We start from the raw sequence: 25033 nt of genomic DNA on the forward strand, positions 1-25033 counted from the left end.
CCTGAAATACAGCAAACAACTGAGCTGTACCCCTTTGCCTTTTTAAAAATATCCATCCTTAGCAAAATGCTCCCAACATCCTTTCAATATTTAGAAAATTTGTGGTAAAATAGACATAAAATTTATAATTTTGACTATTTAGAAGTATACGATTCAGTGTACAATTCTCACCACCGTCCATCTCCAGACGCTTTACATCATCCCAAATGGAAACTTCACACCCGCTGAGCAATAACTCCCTGTTCTTCCTGCCTCTGGCCCCCGGAACCCCTCGTCTATTCTGTGTCTATGAATTTGCCTATTTTAGGCGCCACATATAAACGGAATGATACATGAAGGGGGACTGCCCAGAAGCCGGACTTTATTTATAAAAAATTGTGTATTTATTCTTACATGTTTAAACTTCAGTCACCTTCAAAGTACTCTCCTTCTGGTGCAATACACCTATGGAGATGTTTTCTCCACTGCTCAAAATAGTTTTTTAACTTGTCAACGTTGATGCCTTTTAGTGCTTCTGCCATTTTTTGTTTCACTTCTTCCACATCAGCAAAAACGTTTCCCTTTGAGGACTTTTTTCATCCAGGGAAACAAACAAAAAAGGTCGTTCCGTGGGCTCCCAGCAGATCCGGTGAATAGGGAGGGTGGGGCACGGGGTCATGGCTGTTTTCGTCAAAAACTGCTGAACACGCAGTGCAGTGTGAGCAGGTGCGCTCATAAATCACTTATCACGAAATGGGCAAACACATTGAAAGAGTGTTCAAAAAAAATTCACTGAAGCTGCATGCGGCTTCTCACCACAGCGTCAGCTGGTGCACAGATACAGATGGGTCCCTAGAACACTCACCTAGGCGGGGAAGCCTGTGCTACAAGGGGCCCACCCTCCAGAGGGAATTCCATTTTTGGGGGGTCTCTCTCGTAGTATTTGTCCTTTAGTAACTGGCTAATTTTATTTAGCATAATGTTTTCAAGGTTCATCCATGTTGTGGCATATGGCGGCTCCTTCATCTTAATTGAGTAGCATTTAGAGCTCGAAAGGGACTTCTGAGTTTGTTTATTAAATAAATACTAATTAAGCAACTACATCGTTCCCATCATGCTAGGTGCTGTGTCCCCCGGTTCCATTATTGCCCTTGCTTTTCCGTTTCTGTATGCCGCATTATAAAAACTGGCGGGGACCCAAACCGATGACACTCCTTCTTGGTTGCCTCACCAAGTCTGGGTCTCGGACTCCATATAATTTCTCTTTAGACACTTATTCCATTAGGGGTTTACATTTTCTTCATGTGGATGGTTTTGTCTGAAGAGGAAGGGGTGGGAAGTGAATTTCAGCTTGCCTGGAATTCTGGGTACTTGATTTTATTTTTTAATGCTCACCCGAGGATATGTTTATTGCTTTTAGAGAGACAGGAAGGGAGAGACACGGGGAGAGAGAGAGAGAAAGGGGAGAGACAGGGAGAGAGAGAGAAAGAGAGACTATTGGCTGCTTCCCACAGGCATCCTGACTGGGGATTGAACTCACAGCATTTTGGTACACGGGATGACGCTCCAACTAACTGAGAACTGAGTCACTCAATCAGGGTGGGTATTTGATTCTTTCGTTCACATTTCCTGCAGATTCAGGTCTCAGCTTTTCTTGTTCCTAATTTCAAAGCTGAAATCTACCTTGGTGAAGGAGAGCCCAGTCTTTGAGACAGATCAGGATGGGCCAAGGAGTTCACTTTCAGCCTGGGAAGGATAAAAGAGCCCGGATAGGGCCCCCAGGCCCACAGCTCCTGACAAAGACTCCCCTCGACCATACCTTAGATAGGCTTTTCTGAGTCCTCTTTTCGATTTAGGCTTGTGCTTGGGCCCTAAGTTGGTTTCAGCAAAGAGTCCTGCTAAAGACACTGTCCCCTAAGCCTTGCTATCTGATCAAGCTCCTTATCTTCCACTCCGGATGTGTCAATCCTTGGCCTGCCTTTAGCAAGAATCCTGTGAGGCCAGTTGAGCAAGCATGCCCCTACTCTGCATGTCTCCTCTTCGCAGCCATCCATCCGCTGACCCCTCACTCCTTGTTGTTACAGTGTTCCGGGTCGGACGCAATTACTTTCCCCAGTTACATGACCTCGTGCGGTAATTTTGAGTAAAGTCTTCCTTACAGTTTTAACAAATATCAGAATAATTTTTCTTTGTCCCAATCACGACCCTTGGTTATATCCACTCCCCTTAGCGAGTGCAGAGAGAGTGCAGACCGTGGGGCAGTGGGGTGGGGGGTCCCACGATAGACTCAAAGGCCCCGGAGCCCATGAAGAAGCCGTGGAGGTCACAGGTGGCTTCCATTCATTCTGCTGTGACTCGGGGGGCAAGGCCACTAGACTCAGAGCCTCGCAAATGTAAGAAAGTCTTATTTTTCATAATGCCATGAAGTCTTGACTTTAGCTCAGACCCTAAGGAAAACAGATAATTTATTCAAACTAACACATCCTTCCTGTAACTTTTACCTCATATATTTCTACTTACTTACTGGAGTCCTAAGAGTTATGTGTCAGATCCCTAACAGAGGCCACAAACCACCCTTGTTGTGACTTGCTCAGGTGGATTCTCTGACAGGGCTGGTCAAGTGTGTGGCTGGGGATTTCTTTGATAGTCTTCACTTTTTTTTTTTTTTTAAACTCCAGAGGTAGCTCTGTCTGAAGTTTGCAACCTGGTCTCTCCTATTATTATGAATTCTATTCAGCACTGGGATTTCCTAGTTAGTCAAAAAACACTATTTAAATACAGTGTTGAGCAATCTATATGGCACCTTTGGCACAGAGTTTTCCAGCCTGAGGAGCAAGTTCCTGGTCCTGTAAATCAGGAGGCTGGCCTTTATCACTCTAAAGGAATGGAAGAATCATGCAAGGCTGCTTGGGAATCTCACTAGCATTTCTGAGGACCTGAGTCGTCCTCGGACTCCTTATAAATACAGCTTGACTCAGCTACAGTGTAGCTGACACCCTTGCGACATGAAGTGGATACTGTTCTTTGGGGCCCTTATCGGGCCCAGTATCTGTGGCCGAGAAAAGTTTTGTGGGTAAGTTCCTTTTGGACTTATTATTATTACTCGATTAGTTCAGCGATACGGGAGTCCAGTGGATTTGGAAATGAGTGGCTGGTGACACTTCAAGCAGTGTGGCCCTGAGCAAGAAGGCCTGGGCTCCTGTCCTGGCTCTGCTCTGTGTCATCCCGGACAAGTTACTTGTTTCTCAGGCTCAACTGTACCTGTGAAATCAGGACTAGGTGGCCTCTGCAGTCCTGCCTTGCTTCCTAACCTCCTGCCAGTTCTTTTTCTTCCTAGTTCTTATTCGTAAGGTCAGTTCCAGGCATCTTCTCTTTCTGACTCCTATGTTATGAATTATCCAGAATGACCGGAAATTGTTTCTGATTTCCGTCCTGCTTAAGGGAAAACCTGGGTCTTAGGCCTTTTGGTTCCACCTCCCTGTTAGTGGTGAAGGCTCAGGAGAGCCAGTGCCTTCCCGTCTGGGACTTGGAGGTTTGGGAGGATACACCTGTGCACTGTGTAAACACGTGCTCTATGGTTTGAGGACAGAGGGCACGGGGGTAGGAGAGATGAAAGGACGCCATGGTACCCTGCTGGCAGGCTGAATTCTAATAACTCATTACTGCATAAATGCTTTGCCGTTGGCAAAAAGCTTTCATGAGCTTTATCTTTTGGATCACACAACTCTGCCAGGCAGGGGTGTTATTTTCCTTAATTTAAACATGAAAAAAAAGCCCTCAGCCTTAGAAAGATTAAGAAACCAGCCCAAGGCCACGTAGCTGGTAAGCAGCGGAGCTGGAGCTGTGAATGCAAAACCCACACCCTTTTGCTGTAACACAAGGCGATCTCCAGATAGAATCCTGTATCTTGCTCATCCGATCCATCTGGTCTACTGGTTTGCTCTATTATGCTATCTAGCTAAAGGGGCTTCGGGGTTGTTTGCTGAGGTAATCACAGCAGTCTCCCCTTATCTGTGGGGAATGTGTTCCAAGACCCCCAGTGGACGCCTGAAACCGTGGGTAGTACCGAACCCCGTGTGCACGTGTTCCTTTCTATGCATTTGTACTCATGATAAAGTTTCCTGTATGAATTAGGCACAGTAAGAGGTTGACAATAATGACTAATAGTAAGATAAAACAGCGATAACAATATACTATAATAACAGTTATGTGCGTGTGATCTTTCCCTCTCGAAATATTTTCTTGTACTGCACTCACCCTTTGTCTCGTGATGAGACGAAGTGAGGTGCTCAGCACGGTGTGTAATTGAAAACTTCTGAGTTGTTTATTTCTGGAATTTTTCAGCTCATATTTTCGGACCGCGTTCTTGGGTAACTGAAACCATGGGAAACCAAACCGCGGATAAGGAGGAAACGATGTACTTCTAGGAAATTGAGTAATTTTTATGGTGATGACTTCTGTTCACACCTGGCATCTACTGTCAAGTAGCTTAGAGGCATTAGGCACAGCAGGTGGCCAGCGAAGGAGACAGCTCCTCGGGCGGCTCAGTGGAACAGCCGCGCTTGGAACTCAGTGGAACTGCCATATGGGCTGCCGCCGTGGAGCTGTAAGGCCCCTACTGCCGCTATTCACTCGGCTGAAAAATCTTTATTTCTCAGGATACAGACTTCCCTGATAATGCAGCGGGGCACCTGGGTTGAGACGGTGTGGCTGGGCCCTGGAGTCCTCACTATAGGACGGGCACAGAAAGGGCTTCGTGCCTGGGCTAATGGCAGACGGTTTTAACCATCAGTACCATCCTCACCCCTGCCCCCAAATCTGGTCTCACCCTGGAGGAGGGAATCCAGCAAAGGTGGTGGAATCCTTCCTGAGGTGAACATGTCCCAGAGGTGAACATTTATTTTATTTTTATTTGTATATTTTTTCCAGAAGGTAAACATTTAGAGCAAGTGGAAACTGGCCTCTAAGCATTCAAGTGGTTGGGAAGCCAGGACACAGGTTGGCTTGGAGGGGTTACAGTGCTGAGGAGATGAAGATGATGGCCCCCCTCCCTCCACAAATTCTCTCCAGTTGTAGTCCCTGTTCTTTCCACTCCACTCACCTACTTCCCAGTCTCTCTCACTCTGCGGGTGTCTGCTGCTTCGGTCTCCAGTCATCGGAAGGGCTGGATGGTGGCCAGGATGCCTAGAGGTGTGGGGCAGGCAGAGAGCAGGAAGTAGCTGCAGAATTGGTCGCAGTACCAGCAGTAGCTGGCGGGCATCGAAGAGCTGGGTGCGGCCCTCTCTCAGTACTCGTGGTGGATGCTCAGCCTGGCTGGGGATGCAGGTGAGAAAGGCACAAAGACCTGGCCACCTGGGGAGGGAGATTAGCGCAGCACCAAGGTGACTTGTCCAGAACATAGGATCGGCAACCATGCGGAGGCAGTGGCAGGACAGCCTGGGTATCCGAGAGAGCGCCAGAGTGAGAAGAGCTGTAATAATACCTGTGTGGAGTAGCAGGGTGAGCAGGGCAACCTGCAAATCCCATCAAATGCCCCCTCCTGGGCCAACCTTCCATAGTTAATGAGCTTAAGGTCTTTCAGTGGATTTCCAGATGGTGGAGACAGGTTTTCCAAAGCGACAAGGAAAGGACATTTTCCAAATAGACAAGGACAACGAGGACAAGAAAAAGGCTGCCTTTCACCTGGCACCCACTTATGTTCTCTCTGCTTCCAGGTTTTGATGGACGTATGTTCATGTGAATAACCTAGCAGAACCTTCTCCCCAGTGTCAGTGTCACCTGAAGACTGTCCCTCACTGGGACTCGGGTAGGGAAACCCTCATGAGCGATGGGAGTTGGTCCTAAAGCCTGGGTGGAGATTGCCAGGCAACTACGGAAAAGGCCTGGGTGTCCAGGCGGAGGGAACAGCCTGTGCGGAGGCATACAAAGGCAAAGTCCATGGTGAATTTGGGATTTCACTGAGGCCGGAGTCACGAAGGTACAGGAAGGAGAGGCAGATGGGTAGGGACTCTACTCTGCACCAGCCCTTTGTCGATGTAAAAACGTCCAAACCTGTAGAGAATTTTTGTAAGAGTCGATGGGAGTTTATCTGAGCCAAAGAGATGACATGCCAGGGAAGCAAGATCTCAAATGCTCCAGAAAATGACACTTTTTCAGCTTCTTTTATCCATTTGGAATTAAGGAGGGCTGGTAGGGAAGGTGGAGATTACAGGATAATTAACAAGATTATGTGCTCCCTTGAGGGCTCTGAAAAAGAGGCTTTCAAAAAGTGGCCCAGGGCTTGCCGATAAACCTTTTGTCGACCTGGGACGTGACTACCCACCATGACCTGCCCAGTTAGGAATTTGTAATCAGATTACTCTGAGAGGTTACTTTTGGTTACATTACAGGGCCCCTTTTGGGTCCACCTCTGCCCCACCACCTGTCTGAATGCTACAGCTGTGTCTCTGTAGCTGGGCTGGTTCGGGCGCGATGAAGTGGGCTGTGGACTCAATCGTCAAGGAGCCATGAGATTCCCTGGGGTCCCTTGTCGGCGTGGACTCCCGGGAGCACGGAAGTTCTGTTGTGAAATAACTACTTTGGAAAAAGTAAAATGAATGCTCTTCGTGACTGTGGAACATGACTTGTATACTTCTGAGAGCTCCTCATTCTCATGCTCCTCTTTTTCTCTCTTCCTGTCCTTGCCCCCTCCCCTGCTTCTCTGGGATTGCTCTCATCACTGCTGTCTTTTTCAAAGGCCTAATTTTGCCAATATCGGTGCACAGGCACTTTCTAGAACACCAGTCCTAAGACGTTCTTTTCCTGCAGTGTTGGGGGTGGGTTGTGACGGAGCATGAGTTTGGCAGATGGGCCCTGGTATTCAGCCAGGAGTAAGGATTTCCCTTCTGTTTTAAACTCTTCCCTTTTTTGTGGGGTTGCCTGCCTGGGTCAGAGAAATGGTGGTTTGACTCCTCATCTTCCCAGGGCTACAGGCCAACTCCTAGCACGCCTGCAGGGTTCAGACTGAGACGTGCACAGCCGGTGGCTTCTCCACAGCAGCCCCAGCAGCACCGCTGGGTGCAGTTAGCTTCCCACCTCTGGGGACCCAGTGGAGGGCAGGCGAGTTGGGAGAAAGCGAGCCTTTGGCACGGGCATTTCCTCCAGACCTGCTACCTGCGATGGAAGCAACTCTTCCGGGGACCTTGCCTCCTTGGGGCTGGACTAGACCTCCCCCTACGCCCACAGAGATCCTGGCAAAGCTTCCAGAACAAAGTTGCACCCCGAGAGTGCATCCGGATTGAGCTGGCTTTCTGATGAGGAGAGGCTGATCTGCCACGTGAGGCTGCACGTTTAGCTCCCTGTGACAGAACCATTTTCTCTGTCAACAGGTCCTTCAGCCCACAGCTCTCTCCACCAGCTCTTCCTGCGTTCATTCATGTCAAAGGGATGACGCATGTGACAGCGTCGAGTGCGGATTTTTTCGGCCTGTCACCTAGCAACGGCTTAATGGCTCCCCTGGCTACTTGAGCCTGCTGAGAGCACAAAGGCGGCTTTTCAGGCTCGGCCTTCTCCCACCCACACACAGGACTTCGGGGGGCCTCTACCCCTGCCGTGGCTGCGGATGCTAAACAGTGTATTTGAAACAAGTGCAGGACGAATGATAAAGGGAGCTCAGGACGGCGGGCTCCCCCTGAGCCCTGTCAGGCGCCCCTTGGGAGGACTGAATCCCAAGTTCAGCCTCAGCCCCTTGGCCCTTATCTCCTTCAAATTTTTATAGGGTGCTGGAGCTGGATGAGCTTGAAAGAGCACCCAGCCTGTCCCCTGTTCGCTAAGAGGAAAAGAGCTAACTCTTCAGGGACGGAAGGTCTGTTCTTTTTCCCAGCTCTTCCCAGCATGGAGCTGGGGCCAGAGTTTTAGTCTCAGACCCTGACAGTGAAGAAGTGCTTCTTTATGTCTTGAGTTAGCTTTGCGTGTAACTCAGGAACATTCCTTTCTGCAAAATATATATGTTTTTCATTATAAAGTAATATGACCACATTACAGAAAACAGATACAAGGGGAAAAAGGCAGTCATCCATAACCCGGCGACCCGCACATGAGCACTGTCAGCATTTGCTGTATTTCCGTTGTCTGTCTTTCTTCCAGTGCATCTGCTTTTTCCATACCGGAGATCATGGCATACATACAATTTTGTGTCCTGCTCTTTCGCTTAATCTTTCCCTTCAAGTTATACCATAAGCACTTTTTCATATTTGCCACGTAGTCTTATTTTTAATGGCTATACATTATAACCAAAGACTAGACCATTTCCTCTCGTTCGGCGCAGTTATGTCTGGGATAGTAGGCTCGGGGTTTATTTGCCAGCCGAAAGCTCACCATTATCTTTTGCTTCCTATTTTTTTTTTTCCTCTCTCTCTCTCTCCCTCTCTCCAGGGACCAAGTTTTTAGGATTAACGTCAGAAATGGAGACGAGATCAGCAAACTAAATGAGCTGGTGAATTCAGACAACTTTAAGGTACCTGAACCTCTCGGGTATCTTCTAATTTTGGGGGGAGAAGACTTGCACCACTGACGTTATTTCTGAAGAGTTTGTGTGTGTAACCCTGCACTGGTCAACGTGTCTCCCCCTCACCGAGAGGTTCGGTGGGGGAGAAGGGCTGTATATCACGGGGCTGGGAGATGGGGGGCCTCAGCAGTGGGCTCCATCTTCCCCTCCACTGCTGGCTTAGCATTTCTTGGGCTTCGCCAGGCATTGCCTGCTGGACAGGCCTGTGCCCAGCTCCTCAGAGATCGCCCTGACTTTTGGCAGTTGTTCTAGAAGAATGGGCTCATTATACCTTTTACCTGAACTGTCCTTTAACCTGGTTTTCTTGCTGTTATCTTCAGCTCAACCTCTGGAAATCTTCCTCCACCTCGGGCCTTCCTGTGGATGTCCTGGTCCCATCTGTTAGTCTGCAGCCAGTCAAATTCTTCCTTCAGTCCCAAGGCTTAGATTACTCCGTGACAATTGAAGACCTGCAGGTGGGTGAGCCAAGGCCCCTCACTTGTCCTGCATAGGACACAGCAGTCAGAGCGGAACATTTTGAAGTTCTGGTCTTGTGTCTCTCCATTTTACAGATGAAGACATTGAGGAGTATGGAAGAGGAGATGCTGTGGTAGAAAGGGAATACATGGGACAGGGAACCAGAGAGACCCAAGTCTTGATTTTGTTAACTTCTAGCTGTGTGACTTCGGACACGCTTTTAATCTCTTCCTTTCTTTTTTTAAAAAAAAATCTTTTTCTAAAATTTGAAAGAGAGAGAGGAACATCGATTTGTTATGCCACTTATTTAGCATTCAGTGGCTGATTCTTATATGTGCCCTGACTGGGGATTGAACTCGAAACCTTGGCCCATTGGGATGATGCTCTAACCAACTGAGCTACCTGGCCAGGGTAAGCTTTTAACCTCTTGAGCCTCTGTTTCTGCATTGGTGGAATGGTAATAGTGATAACTACTGCATGCGATTTATTGAGAAGAGCGATTAAGTGTATATAAAATGCCTAACAGTGCCTGGTGTTTCAGAGACGCCCACACGTATTAAGTCTCTCTCCCTTTTCCTACTTGAAGTCAGGAGGGAAGAACAGAGTAGGGTGGGGTTGGAGACCAGCCATAAAGAGCATCCTTTGAGAAAGGGGGAATGTCCCCAGCACCCTCAGTAGCGGGAACATCACCAGCCTAGCCAGGCAGCAGCCTCACGACCTGTGTCTGAACAGCAGGACAGTGTCTGGCTCATTTTCTCCCCTTCGTCGAGGTGGGTTATGGACTAATTGGTGATTTGGCCCGGGAGTTTCCTGATGGCGTGAGCAGCTGTGAGCTTATTAATCATCCTCACATGTCATAGACATCTGCCAGGAGCCTTCAAAGTATGAGTGGTTATAAGAATTTCTTTGTTTCTGAATGGTTTCCCAAGCCGTATATTTTAGAGGTACTGGATACCAGATGCGGGCTGATGTCTACAGGATTCATAGCATAGAATAACAAAATAGCACATGTATTGCTTCCAGGGAGCAAGTAGGTTTTGAATGGGGTAATGTACAGTGGGCACCAAGGGGTAAGCTTTTGTAGGTATGTGGAAGATGTCTGGCCTTTCACACCTTGGCGGTGGTGCTGTCTGACATGTGTGCTGAAGGTGCCGCCATCTTGGTTGGCCCATGGGCCAAGACATGGCAGGAACAACGGGGACCCCCATCTCCAATGGACCACCTCACAGTGTCGCCATGTCTGTCTTAGGCCCTTTTAGATAAAGAAAATGAAGAAATGCAACACAACGAAGAGCAAGAACGGAGCAGTAATAACTTCAACTATGGGGCCTATCATTCCCTGGAAGCTGTAAGTGTGTCGGAGCAGGTTAAGATCAAGGTTATCAGTCTCCTGGGTTTTGTGACCCCTTTCCTTACTTCCAGGAGGGATTTGTCTTTAGCATGAAACCCCTTCGCTGAGGGGCTAAAATATGCACACTTGGATTCCTTTCTAGTTCTTGGGTTGCTTGACTCCCACCAGCGCCGAAGAGTGTAGTGAAAAGACAAACTGCACATTTTCTTCCACATTTCACTCTTTTCTTGAGCAACCCCTTAAAGGAGGCCACGAAATAACTGCAGTCATTTCTAGTGCTTGGAATTTAACCTCCTTGTACCGCACCATAATCCTTGGGTTGTGTTTGCCCAAGTTAGAATATTACTTATTCCAGGCAAGGAGACAAGTGGTTATTTCAAGGTTAACCAAGTATTTCCACTCATTTATCATGACTACTTATAACGTATATTTGTTCCATAATGCATGTGGGTGCTATGTTGAGTTAGAAACCACTTTATGTAGATGACTGACTTTCAAGGTAAGCCAACCCTTCAAATGAAAAACTTGGAGCAGAATAATATGATATTGGAACTTGAAGAATCAAGAGGAACTAACAGAATGAACTGCATCACGTACAATACTGTTCTCTTAGGTCCCTCAATGTCGTCTTCATTAATCTGGAAACGGCGAGCTTAGGAACCCACCCCAAATCTAAATTGGTACTCTCCTTCCTGTATCCCAATGCGCTTTGTTCTTTGCATCCAGAGACGGTGCTCCCGGCCTGCTTTTTCATGAGGCATGTACTTTGAGTTTGTTTCTTCTCGTGAAGGAGGGATTGTTTCAACGTCTGACTGACTATTTGCACTTTTTTCTCATGATCATCAGTAGCTTTGTTTATTTTGTACACTTCCAGCTGCCTTGCCCCTCGATCCTTCTTGCGACCAACGACATACATCTGCAAAGCAGCCGGACAAAGTCGGGAGTTCGGGCCAGGGCCAGGGACAAAAGCAGAGTTCAGGGTCCAAGCAGGGATTAATTCCAGGATGTCAGCCTCATCATCGGGCACTCCTTCGCTGGCTAACCATTTGCAAATGTCACCCAAGATCCCAGAATCGCTCACCTGCCTGCCATGGGGGCCTCACTTCCTTATCCACTGGCTTTTGGCTTTTGTCCTCTGGCCTTAGGTGTCATTGTCATCTGGTTTGCGGCTATCTTTTTTTCCCCGAGAGGCCTTTTTACTATGGATTGGTGTACCGTCGTCTCCCTTAGGCTCGATCATACTCAGTTTTTTTCTAAAAGCACCTTTTAAGAGCTCATATCCTACAGCCACTTAGCTCTTAGTTCTCTAGTTAGAATTTCGTGTTTGTTTCTACCAGAGTTTCCAGTTTCAGACCCTTTGTGTGTGTTGTGGTTGCTGTTATTTTTGCTCATTTCTCAGGCGAGTTTCCCCTGATGTTGGCTGTGTGAATTGGACCCCCTCGCCCAGACTCAGCTGGGTGTTTGAACCTTTCCTGGGTGACTCTCTTTCCTCTCGTGGCTCAGGGCAGGCATCTGGCTTTTGAACCACTTTCTAGGGTCAGTGGATAGAGTTTCCAGGCCCCTTTCATGGCTTGTTTGCCAATTCCCAGCTCTCAAGCCCGAGCTCCTTGCCCCACGCTCAGTCCTGTGCCCTCTGTTCTGCTCCTGCTTTGCTGTACACCCTCAGCACCTAAGGCATTGAGGCGGGCTTGCTTCATCCTGGGCCCTCCCCTTGGCCGCCTTGGTCCCTCTTTATTTCTGGCACCTATAATTTCCCCTTCTTTAGCTTTTAACTTGGCTGTGAATAATCTTCATTGTATTTTATCTGGCTTGCCTTTGTGTTTGGGGAGTGGTTTCTTGCTTCAATTTGCCATATTGATTGCAACTTTGGTAAACCCTTTGAGCTTAATATTATTCTGTGTATTGATCTCACATTTTCCTCCTCTGTAAAGGCCCTCCTTCCAGTTTTAGGTCTAAATATAAATTTGTTTACTTCTTTCTTTTGACCCTCAAAAGTTTTGAGTAACATAGATGGGTGAACTCTATTTAAATCATCCATAGCCACAACGGGCAGCTCTCTACTTGTTCCCGTAGCGCCTGGAGGAGTCGCCTCCGACGGGAGGGCCTGTCCACTGGGATGCGGGGAGTCCCCATTGCAATTTCAACATATATATTTATTACTGCAACCATGAAACTGTTTTGTTTTATAATGTACTAAATATATTTGTATATATAAATGCCATTTTTTTTAGCTGATGGAGAAAGTGATCAAAAAAGTCTGGAGTGCACTGATTTCAAGAACCCGGGCTAAATGGGGCCATAGAGCCAGTCTAGTATGGTTCCAAGGGCCACCCTGTTGGAGCCGTGGATTGGTTTAGTGGGCTGTAATTTTGTGGATGGATACAAATATGTTATTCTCTAAAAAAATTGTAGAAAAGGGACTCTTTAGGCACTTCTTCAAGAATAAGCATTCTGCTCCGATTACATTGTCAACCCCCGAGGCTAGGGGCTGGAGGATATCATTAAGATCAACAACATCCAGTGTGCAGATACCTACCCAGAGCCGAACACGTTTTAAAAGTGCCTCTGGCTTCACTCTTTCGCGCTTCAGATTTACCGGGAGATGGACAGCATTGCCGGGGACTTCCCTGGCCTGGCGAGCAGGGTGAAGATCGGACATTCGTTTGAAAACAGGCCAATGTATGCACTGAAGGTGAGGCCCCACGCCCTCTGGAGGGCGGGGCTGGGCGGCAGCTCCCGGGTACTTGTGTGCAGGGCGCAGCTGTCGGCCTCATGTCAGGGGCAGCTTTGTAGGACGTCTTAGACTTCAGGGAGGAAGGTGAGGTTGAGGGACTCTACCAGGGTTCGAATATGGTCTGACAGTCTCCTACTTGCACATCTCACTCCAAGTTTTGCCGGAAGGGCCGGATCAGGGGATGCCTATGGGATGAGCTTAGTATTCCAGAAAGCTCTCAGGGCACACAGTCCTTTGCCTTCATTCCCACCTTCTGTAAATAGCAAGACAAATTGGGAGAGTTCTACAAATTCTATTCTGCTTCTAGGGGTACTTATTTGAAAAGCCATCTAGGAAGCTAATTTTAGGGCTGATGTAATTTTCAGCCCAGCCTATGATCCTTGGCTGCACAAAGCCTAATTTCCAGATATTTCTAACAGGTTCAGGTCTATATTGGCAAAGGAGGTAGCGAATTTATGGCAATAACAGAAATCACATAAATAATCCAGCCGAATGAATAAAAAAGAATTTGGAGATACAAACCATGGAGCCACCAACAATGCTAAGAATTTATCATACCCTTAGCTTCATCTCAGCCCCAAAGAAGCCAGACTTATAGAAGTGGTTAAACCACCAGTGGGAGGAGACCTGCCACTGAGCTGCTTGCTCTAAAGTAATCTTTATAAATTTGCCCATCGGATGGAGACCCTGGCATCATTAGCACCAAGCTCTGTCCTGCGGGGAGTGGGGGGGGGGGGTGGAGGCCCACTGGAAAGCAAGAGCCAGAATTCACTTAATGCCATTTACAAAGAGCTATAGCGAACCCCCCTTCCTCTTTTTAAAAATCGAATTCATTTATTGCAGCCACCAGAACAGGCTGGTTCGTGCGCTTGTCTCTGTCTGTTGGGATACCATTTGAGGTTTTCCGAGGGACACAATATTATTTCTAATCACACTGGCATTATCATTCACAATAGCAATTGTTTCCCCTTCCTATTCGCTTCCAACCCCGGAGCAGTGGCTGGGCCCGCCAGCCAGCCATCCAATTAAGCTCCCTAGTCATGGATAAACTGATAAATAGATGGTGACCTCGGGAACATTCGCTCTCTGAATTGTCTTAAACAGATTAAATGAATAGGGGCGAGTGGGAGAGGGGAGAGGTGAGCCGAGAACCGGGGCCGGAGGGTCATTTTCTGGTCTCTTTTTTCCTTCCACAGTTCAGCACCGGAGAGGGCAGTAAGCGGCCGGCCATTTGGCTGAATGCAGGCATTCATTCCCGGGAGTGGATCTCACAGGCCACGGCCATGTGGACCGCGAGGAAGGTCATGTCGCCTGGTATTAGGCCAGGACTCTGGGGGTCCCGGGGTGGGGGGGCCTGCAGCCTCCCATGAGGCAGGGCCCAGGGGATGAGGTGGGAAGACACGGTAGGGTGGAGGCCTTTTCATTTCAGAGAAGCAGAAGGTCAGAACTCTTGGTGAAGCCCCTGGGGCTAAATGACGGAGTGCACTCGTGGCAGTGAGCAAGCTAATGAGCTGCAGGGGTGGCCCCCAAACACCCACCCACAGTCAGCCCTGCAGAAAGGGAGCGGAGCCTTGTCAGCAACAAAACTCAGCTGAGCTTTGCCTTTGGCCCCGTCCCAGCCCCCCAGGCCCTCAGGGGCCTCATGCTGTCTCCGTGTGCCCCTGGGAAGCCTGCTTTAAGCCAGCCCGGGAGAGGAAGGGTGATGCGCGTGGAGGACCCATCTTCCCTGCTCCTATCATGGGGGCTCAGACTCCTAGTAACGGCTATGATGTGTGGCCCTCCACCCCCTGTTCCTGAGCCCTGGAAGGAATGCATAAACCAGACAGCCCAGGGATCGCTGCAGCTGAGGTCATCCTGCAGCCATGTTGCCCCAGGTTTTCAAGTGCTCTGAGGACTTCGAGGAGAGCTGTGTCTTTGGTGGTGGCGGGAGGCTGCAGAGGGTGCTGTTCTGGCAGCTGGGCGAGTGGGGAAAATACACGGGCTTAGACCTAACTATCCAGTTGCAAGGGCTTAGCTGACAAACTCGTTATCTCTGCTTAGATTGTATCTGATTATGGGAAGGATCCAGCCATCACCTCCATCTTGGAGAAAATGGATATTTTCTTGATGCCAGTGGCCAATCCTGATGGATATGTATACACGCACACTCGAGTGAGTAATACCAAATGGGCTGCTTGGAGTTAAGACTTGTTTGTTGAATTCCTTGCTTCGCCACTAAATATTTGCATGACCTTGGGGAAAACTTCCACAATGCGTGTGTGATGAGCTTCCTTGGGGGTCTGGTTCTCCAGGCATTCTCTCAGCTGGGAATCACCAGGGAATGTTTTTTCTTCGAGACACTAGTCTAATAAACTTCCTACATGGATCTTGAAAGATTATCAGCACTCTGCCAATCTTCTTTTCATTCCTTTCCCTCCCACACATATTTTTCCTGACATTTTAAAGCAAATCCCAGACGTCAAGTTATTTCACCCAAAATTTCTTTCATACACATCTCTAGCTACTGATAGTTAAAACAAAGAAACAAACACCATACCACTGTCACCTTTAAAAAGAGGAATGGAAATTCTTTAAGTCCGTTTGTTGAAATCAGGATCCAGAGAAGGGTCTGTGCCTGCCTTGGGTTGTTATGGCTCTGCAGACGCTCTCATGCTATAATAGTAGGCGCCATCCCACACACGTCTTTTAAAAATATCATTCATTTTTGGGGAAACCAAGTGAATTGTCCTGCGGCACGTCTGGCATTCTGAATTTGGCTGACGGCTTCTCTGTTGCCTGCCGTTGAATTTGTTTTCTCACCCCTGTGTTCCCTGCATACTGGTAATCCGATCTAGAGGCTTGGTTGGATTCACATTACTTTTTTAGGCAAGAACACAATAGTTGTGCACTTCCAAACACGTCGGTGATCGTTCAGGTGCGTAGTGGCCATTTGTCCCACTTTTCCCGAAGCCAAAAATTCCTTAGTGGGTTCAGGTGCCGCCAGCCTGGGTCTGGTATTATAGAGTTCTCATCGGGGCGTTTTGAGGGCGTCCCTGTCTCAGAGCCAGAAGGGCCCTGAGGGGAGCGGATGGGAGCCCCAATGATCCTCCGGGCAGAACTGTAAGCAGCTCGCCCCATCCACAGGGCCCATCCCCATCTTTGGCCCCCAAAAGAAAACCTTCGCCTCTCTTGTGCCTTGACCCACCTCTGGATGTTTTGTTCCTTCCTTGGTGGATTTTGCAGAACCGACTTTGGAGGAAGACACGGTCCCTATATCCTGGAAGCTCCTGCATCGGTGTTGATCCAAACAGAAACTGGAATGCTAGTTTTGCTGGTAGGTTGGAGAGCCGCTTTTCACACCCGGTTGCCCCTGGGTCGCCTGGTCCACGGGGCTCCAAATGACTCCATTGCTCATTCACTGAGAGACTTGGTGAATCCCTTATGCCCTCCATGTCTCGTTTTTTTTAAAAAATTTTCTTTTATAGTTTTGAAAGGGAACAACTCAGCAATTCCTATTCTCCTGAGAGAACACTAATGTTGAAAAACCATCATAGTCTTTTATTTTTTAAAAAATATTTTATTTATCTACTTTTAGAGAGAGGGGAAGGGAGTAAGAAAGAGAGGGAGAGAAACATCAGTGTGTGAGAGATACACTGATGGGTTGCCTCTCACACGCCCCCAACTGGGGACCTGGCCCACAACCCACGCATGTGCCCTGACTGGGAATCGAACCATCGACCTTTCGAAAAACCATCATGGTCTTAGACATACACATCCATGCCTCTTCCTTATACCCTGCTCACCCCGGCTTGTGGGTGGAAGGGCTCCTGAGGCAACCCAGAAGGGAGCAGTTAGCACTGTTCCTGTAACAGGCAAGATCGCATGTGGTAAGAATTAAACTCCAGCAGTTTACCCTTAGATGTATAAATATGAACCTCAACTCTTTGATGTGATGGGAAGACAATGAAATGAGGAGACTTGGGTTCTGAGTTCCCTCTATTTAAAAGCCATCCTCATAATCGTGCCGGCAGGCACTTTCCCGTGTCTTATCTTATTTACAATTCTTCTGACCTAGAGAGTGAATTTTATGATCTGAAATGAGACCATGGACGCTCAGAGACAATCTCAAGAGTTTATGGTTAAGAGTTGGATCTGAACTCACCTTGCAGATCCGACTCCGCATGGTTCTCCCTCACTGTTCCACAGATGTTTTGTTTTTTCACTTGCGTAGAAAGAGCACGCAAAGCACGGTGGGGGTGGCGGGGGGCGGGGGATAATGTGACTGTGGGAAAGGAGCTGGTACAAATTTAGGTCAGATATTCCACACCTGGGCTGGTTTTGCACACACCAGACACCTCCGGGAACCCCACAGTGAAGTAATGTTGAAGACAATATTTCTGAACACCTGTCAAATAATCAAGAGATTTTAGCCACAATAATAGATTATTTTTGGCAGCACTCTGCCATTAGGATCTGAACCAAGAGAATGAGTTGACACCAGAATAAATGGAGTCATTTTCATTATTAATTGGTATTCATATTAATTATCTAGACTGCTTATTAATTACATCTCATTGTCAGGTGTGATATTAATGATTTATGACAGTTGTTAGTAATACAATATAAGGCCAACTTTGCCCTTTTAAAGGAATCCTGCAAGTTTTCTTTCTCAGCTGTTCCAGATCCAGCACCCCGAATTTCCATTCCTGCACCCTCCCCTCAACATACCTACCGTGGCCTAGGTTCCCGGGGGCACTGAGCAGCGGCCTGCCTACTGCCAGTACCTTCTGCCCTCCTCTGGATTGTGGGTTCTGCATTTCTGTTTTCTTGGCCTATGGGTTAACTAAGGTTTCTGCTTGGGCTGCCCCCCGCCTCCACAGGAGGGGGAGCCAGTGGCAACCCTTGCTCCGAAGTGTACCATGGACCCCATGCCAATTCTGAAGTGGAGGTGAAATCGGTGGTAGATTTCATTCAAGAGCATGGGAATTTCAAATGCTTCATCGACCTGCACAGCTACTCGCAGCTGCTGATGTATCCATATGGGTACACAGACAAAAAGGCCCCCGATGCTGAGGAGCTGGTAAGTGCTGGTCTGGCCCTCAGCCATCCCCAGGCCTGCTTTGCCCTCGCCTGCTGCCGGGGTGGTGGTTCTGCAGCTTCACAAGCAAAGTCCAGGAGCCTGGGTTATTTCACTAAGGGTCCCGTCTTCTCTCCCTGCCTCATCAGGCCTCCTGGGAATAGGAAATGTGCCCTTATTTCTGTGTTTGCCGTGACTTCCAAGAACCACACTTCTGATCCCTGCCTTTACTTCTCACTTGTCTTTCTGGCCAAAACCCATGGCAGACCCACTGGCTGCCAAGAGCTGGGGGTGGCATTGTGTTGGGAGAGGGGGAGGTGCTCCTCACTCCAGTTAGGGTAGAGTTTGAGTGGCGTGGCAGCCACCGCCAGCCACCGCCTAGCTCCCTGTCCCTACTCCACTCTGGAATACCCAACTCCGGGAAGGTTTCCTCTTGAACATACTCGGCCTTCCCTCACCTTCATGAACCTGACACTTCCTCCCCTTAGGACAGGTGAAGATGGCGGTGCCTGTCCTTGACCCCTAACGGGCTGTGAGCGGCCCTCCAGGTCTTTGGAGAGCTTGAGTGTGTAATATACATGCTTTCAGGACGCGTGTGCGTCTCCTCTCACCTCTCTCTTTGCTTCCGTCTTTGAACTGGAAGTAAAGAACTGGGGATGTGATGGGAGAAGGAATTCCCCTCTCTTTGGCATCAGGCCTCGGCTTTAGCTGGAGGGGAAAGAAAAGGAGACCAGAAGGGAAAATCGGGGGAAGGGCCGAGAACCTTCCAAACCACTGCAGTGCAGAAGAGCTGAGGAACGTCAGGCTGAGGAACGTCAGGCCGCGGCACCCAGTCTTTCTCACTCCGCTGACTCCCCGTCCTAGGACAAGGTGGCGAAGCGTGCGGCCAAAGCTCTGGCCTCCCTGTCGGGCACTCGGTACCACGTGGGCTCCATCTGCGCCACCGTCTGTGAGTATCCATCCATTATCCGGGAAAGGCTTTGAGAGGGAACTTGGCACGGAGCAGGAGGGGAGCTGCAAGTTAGACGCCCTGCGCTGCAATCTGATTGGTTTTGTTGTTAGTGAGAGACTGAAGGTATGTCAAACCTTGTGGTAATAGCTGTTGTAGGCAGTCATCTTCATCATCATCGTCACTACTGTCGTGCCATTTATCACGTGCCCATGATGACTTGTCCCGCCAGTGTGGTAGAGTCTGTGTCCCTTATCTGCCATTAAAGATCCTGACATGGTTTATCCAAAACTCCTCAAGCCCATCATTCCATTTCAGTGAAAACCCACCTGTGGATTGGCAGACGCCGGCGGCGGCGGCGGGGAGGGTGACGCTCCCTCACTTGCTATCAGAATGAGCATGTGTTGGGGCATGGCAGGGTGGGAGCTGGGCTGGGGGTCTTCCCAACAATGCTTAGCATCAAGCCAAAAAAAAAAAAAAGACGAAAGAAAAAGAAAAACCCAACAAAACTCTACCAAGACCCCAAATCTGAAGATAGTCTTGAGGCTCATTATCCAAAACCTCAACCTCATTTTGAGGAAATAACCTTTGTTTTGGTTTCTCAGTGGAGTGTTTCATCTGAGCAATTCACTCTGTTCCTGCTGAGATCCTTCCTGTCCCTGCGTTCTGTGAGTCTGACCTCTAAATTTAAAAACTAAAAATGATCATTCTCCAGGACCTTACTGTCAATGAGAAATGGACATACAATTGCGGGGAGCTGGCTCTGAGCCCTGTAAGCTAGTGTCCTTCTTTTTCCCGCTAGTGCCTCCCCTGTAGTTGCTAACAGTTGACCCACACTTGGAACCCCAGCTGACTTGCTGATATTGGATTTCTTTCCTCTTCCTCGCTGTACCTCACTCTCCCACTACCTGCTGTACCTCCCACTACCTGTTCCCTTCAGTCGTCCCCTTCTGGGAAGATTCTCCATCTCGCCTCCGGGGTCCTCTGATCTTGGCACTTGTCTGTGTTTCAGAAGCCACCGTGCTGCATGAGGCAGCCAGCATGAAGTTAGTGTTTGTGTTGCTAATTGCAGCAATGATCCATTAATTATTCCTGGTTTACTATTATTAGTGTTGTTAAAAGGGAACTCCTCAGAGAACAAGCACATCAGGAGAGTGCCTCCACCCTCCGCGGGGTCAGTCAGAGCTGAGTCCCAGACCAAAGAGCTAAACGGACGTGGTGGGAGCCTCTGAGGAGGACCTCTCAAAAGATCTTTCTGGGCCACCAGGATCCTGGCTTTTGGGTCAGATAAAGTTGAAAAAATAGCCTTGTCCTTTCCCGTCCAATGCCTTCTTCTCCTCCAAATCAAGAAACACTCATCAAATTCCTCCAAAAGAAGAAGAGGAAGGCTCTTTTGAGGGTTGTCCAGGAGACATAATACAGTATTTCCTACCTCTTTCAAGAGCCAGTCCCCTGTATTCTTGCAGGGGTGTCCAGCCCGCAGGCCGCACGCAGCCCAGGATGCTGTGAATGTGGCCCAACACAAAATTGTAAATTTACTTAAAACCTTTGTTTTGCTCATCAGTTTTTGTTAGTGTTTGTGTATTTATGTGTGGCCCAAGATAACTCGTCTTCCAGTGTGGCTCAGAGATGCCAAAAGGCTGGACACCCCTACAGGCTGTGTCTGCCCTCCTTGCTTCCCAAAAGTGTAATCAATTTGTGTATGATAACACTCCAACCGCGTGGGTTATGGAAGATGCTGCACAAGGCCTTGCTGCTTCTCCTTCCAGTGCTGGACCTTTTCTTAGCTTTACCACCTGAGATGAATATCACTCTAAAATTGATGAAAATCATTCTCAAATGGATTTCGACTTTCTTGCTTTTTAACACAGAGCGTGTTGCCCTGGCTGGTGTGGCTCACTGGATGAATGCAGGCCTGCGAACCAAAGGGTCGCTGGTTCAATTCCCAGTCAGGGCACATGCCTGGGTTGCGGGCCAGGCCCCCAGTGAGGGGCGTGAGAGGCGAGCACACGTTGATGCTTCTCTCTCTCTCTTTCTCCCTCCCTTCCCCTCTAAAAATAAATAAATAAGAAAGAAAAAAAAAACCCAGCATGCAGAGGGGACTTAAACTCCTTCCTTTAAGACTCAGTGGCCTCCTGAATGTCAGCTGTTACGTCCTGAAGGCCGAATGTGCCCTGTTGGACTGGGTGATTCCTGTGCTAACAAGCTCTGGCCTGTTTTGCTTCTTTAATTCTTGTGTCTGCTTTGTAGAGTTTTCTTTTCTTCTTCCTCTGGTCAGACTGTGCTGCTTTCAGGCCATCTGCCTCCAGCAACCTTTCCTTTCCTCTTATTGCCTTTGGTCTCCTGGGGGCTTGGAAACAAGTTCTTTGGGCTGGGTTGGCTCATTAGACTGTGGATATTAAGGGTGGTCTGACAGCATTGTCTATAGTCGCAAATGACTGGTAACCCACGAAAGGCCTCCAAGCATCACATGTCCTTCAGGAGAGTGCTGGATAAAAATGCATTTGGTGCATTCACCAGGGAAACAGCCCTTAAATGAATGAGGTGAGTCTCTATGTGCTAACAGGCAGTAACCTTCAGATGTTAGTTCAAAGATACAGTGTGCAGAACAGTGTAAATAGTATGTTCCCATTTGTGGTTTTTTTTAAAAAAACAAAAAAGAGTAGACTTTGAGCAGGGGTCCAAATAAATTGAACTCCATGAACTTGATCTCTTTGCTCAGCAGAGGTCTTCTTGCCTTCTTCCTGAATTTTAAATGTGTCCCAAAATACTTAAGCTTGCTGTGTATGTAACATCTAGAAACCTCTGGTACCTCGGCCTGTTTTTAATTCAGCATTTTCTCAGAATCGAGAGAGGCTACGGGAACCACACAAGGATCTCAGAGAGCGTAGGAGAGCGTGTTCCCTAATCCAGGGAGCAGGTAGTCTCAGTGGAACCAGCATCTCTAGGAAAATCACAAACGGTAGGTACGAGAACCAATCCTCAGGAACAATGGAGAAACAAAAGGACCTGTATACTCATTTGACTGACATGTAATACACCAAATGGACTAGAAGGAGGCTGAAGAAAGCAAGGGCTTCAGCATCAGATGGACCTGGGTTTAAATTCTACCCTTGCCACTTTCCATCTACACTTCCTTGGATAAATTACTCATTCTCAGCCTGGATGTCCTCACCTGGAACACAAGGACAACAGTGCCTGCCCTCACTGGGGTTTTCAAGGTTAGACGAGGTCATAAATGTAAGCTTTCCAGTGTCATGCCTGGCACAGGGGAGCTGTACCGTAAGTGATAGCTGCTATTGACATCATTATTTCATTAATCACTATCATCCGCACTCTGCACACGCCCCCAATTCCTGCTCTAGTGTAGTCTGAGGAGAAGCAGAAACACAGGCCTGTTGCCTTTCCCCAGCGTTTTGGCAAAGGGGAGTCCAAGGGCTGTGCTGCTTTCTTTCCATGTATGCCATCTTTTGCTATGTGAAAGTCATCCTAAAACCTCGAAGCTTAAAACAATAGACAGTTATTTCCTTAACCAGTGGCTTAGCTGGGTGGCTCTGGCCCAGGGTCTCTCGAGGCTGCAGTCACAACGCCTTCCAAGGCTACAGCCATCTCAAGGCTGCCCGGGGCTGGAGAGTGTGCTTCTATGGTGGCTCCCGCAGGGGCCTGGCGAGCGAGTGCCGATTATGGTGGGAGGCCTCCCTTTTTCACCACGTGAACCTCCTCTAAAGACTGCTGGAGTGTCCTTACGACATGACAGCTGGCTGTCCCCAGAGCAAGTGATCCAAGAGAGGGCAAGGTGGAAGCCACAGTGTCCTTTATGGCCTGGCCTTGAAGGTCACACACCTACATTTCCACAGTCTCTTGTTAGTTACGCAGTCAGGTAAGCCCCAGTCAGAGTAAAGGGGCACTCCACCAGGACATGGATGCCAAGGGACGAGGCTCACAGGGGCTGTCTCCCATATTCCTGGAGGCTGTCTACTGTATTCTGTCTCTGTAAGGATTGGTTTCTAGGGACCTACAGGGGTCTTCAGTGACTTAGTGACCAGGTGGGGATGAGGATTTGAAATCTCTTGATCTGAGACTAGTGGAGACCCTCGTGGTGCAGGACAGCCTGAGACGTACGTATGTGGGTGAGGCCAGTGTTCTGCGTCGTCGGCCTAATGATTTGCAGACAGAACTCTGGATCCCTAGGGCCCCACAGGCAGATGGAACTCCCAGCCCCTTCTCTCCTAACCCCGAGAGGAACCAGGCTTGAAAGGTGTTTCTCTTCCAATTTGCAGACAAGGCCAGCGGCAGCAGCACCGACTGGGCGTATGAAAATGGCATCAAGTATGCGTTCACTTTTGAGCTAAGAGATACTGGGCACTATGGCTTCCTCCTGCCAGCCGACCAGATCATTCCCACCGCAAAGGAGACCTGGCTGGGGCTGAAGACCATCATGGAGCATGCGCGGGACCACCTCTACTAGATGAGGAGCCCACTCCGTCTACACTTAGTTATCCTCATGTATGTACACACACTGAAGCCACTGTTAAAGGGAGCGTGCTCCTTCACCTGTGAGTCAGAGCCCTGTGGCTTTGTAGAAGACACAGGCCAGCCCCTCTCCAGCCCCGCTCCCTGAACTTCCTCTGTTGTGGTACACTGGAGGGAAGGGCTTCTGTCACCTGCCATATTCTTGTCCTGCTGTTGTGCTGAGCCCTTTCTTCGTTGCCTTTCCTTACAGGCGCAGGTTGGGCAGGCCGCGCATAGGATCACCCCTTCCTGGTGGCTGGCTCCACCCCGTTTTTAGAGCAAAAGGATATCTGGGGTGGTTCTCTAGCCCCTGCAATCTAGCCAAGCTCGGGGACCCTGCTCTTCTGGGGGTCCCCAAGCAGGTGCTGTGGGAAACAAAGAGACTGGTCTCCAAGTTGATGCAGAAGGAACTCCTTTAATTTATCTCACTCCTTCCTGAACATGTTTTTCTTTGAAAAAACGCTTCCTGCAGGGTCATCGGGAGAGGTCATCCCTGCCCCGCCCCCTTTTGTTTTTGTATGTTTTTGGTCTGAATACCAAGTAGAGGATCACTTGTCATCGCTGGGCCCCAAATTCCCAGATCCTACAGTTCTGATCACAACCTTCCTTTTATTATTCAGCGTCACTGGGCTCCCAGGAGAAAATCTGTGTCACACCGTAGGTGCTGCTCACCCCGAAACCCTCGACAAAGGGATGACCTCATAGCAGGATTGCTAAATGATCTCCACCTGTTCCATGGGCGCACCTCCACTTTGCCTTTGAACTTCAAAGATCTCGTCCTCACCCTGCAAGTCCTAAATCACTCCCCAGGCCTGGATAATCTCGCTGCTTGGGCACATTCCTGTCTGAGCTTCGGTGTACCTGGTGTTTGCTTCTCCTTCTTTTTTTTTTTTGGTCTTTAAAGTCATCATCTTCTATTTGCACCCTGGGTGCTAAGGTGAAGCAAGGCTTCATCAGTCAGGCTCCTGTTCCATTTGGCCTCAGCAGGTACCATGGACACCCCCTCCCCCCTTTTTTTTTGCTTTTGTCAAACATGTCTGTAAATCTTATCCTTCTGCCTAGGATTTGTGCAGCATCTGGTGTGTGCTCAAAAGCCAATAAATATTCGGCGTTAGTCTCATGATTGTCTCCTATTCTTCTCCTTCACCTGAATAGAACCACGCCATGGTTTTGAATATGCAGCTCTTTATAACGTCAGAAGCTAATTTTAATCCCCGTTCGTATTGCGTGACATGCGAGAAGACCTTTTCCATCAGGCCGAGGGGCCTCTGGGGCAGTGTTTCCTTGGTGACTGTGTTCTGGTCTGGGGTCTGGTTCTTAGTGTTTCAGCTCAGAAGCGTGATATTCTCACCATTCGTGTTGATTAGACTCGGGGATGCTGACTCACGCCTACAGAGCTCAGAGGAGGCAGCTGATAAAACCAGAATACGAATTTATTAATTTACATTATG

The 25033-nt window shown here is 48.6% G+C and overlaps 1 protein-coding gene and 1 long non-coding RNA gene across 2 annotated transcripts; one reads left to right on the plus strand and one right to left on the minus strand.

Moving 5' to 3' along the window:
• Positions 1 to 70: 70 nt before the first annotated feature.
• LOC123479208 (uncharacterized) lies at positions 71 to 5446 on the minus strand. The gene is made up of 3 exons (XR_006654746.2): positions 5081 to 5446; positions 4237 to 4353; positions 71 to 2426 (listed from the first exon to the last, which is right to left on the minus strand). It is a non-coding gene; the product is annotated as an uncharacterized lncRNA (long non-coding RNA).
• Positions 2799 to 24686, plus strand: CPA4 (carboxypeptidase A4). Its single transcript, XM_024555141.3, has 12 exons — positions 2799 to 3052; positions 8392 to 8473; positions 8845 to 8979; positions 10230 to 10328; positions 12922 to 13023; positions 14262 to 14366; positions 15106 to 15216; positions 16288 to 16378; positions 17925 to 18124; positions 18986 to 19070; positions 23351 to 23576; positions 24203 to 24686. The coding sequence occupies exons 1-11, from the start codon at positions 2985 to 2987 to the stop codon at positions 23536 to 23538; spliced, it is 1266 nt and encodes a 421-aa protein (XP_024410909.2). The 5' UTR covers positions 2799 to 2984; the 3' UTR covers positions 23539 to 23576; positions 24203 to 24686.
• The last annotated feature ends 347 nt before the right edge of the window (positions 24687 to 25033 follow it).

The sequence above is a fragment of the Desmodus rotundus genome, chromosome 6 (assembly GCF_022682495.2).
Source record: "Desmodus rotundus isolate HL8 chromosome 6, HLdesRot8A.1, whole genome shotgun sequence".
In the NCBI taxonomy this organism is placed as follows: domain Eukaryota; kingdom Metazoa; phylum Chordata; class Mammalia; order Chiroptera; family Phyllostomidae; genus Desmodus; species Desmodus rotundus.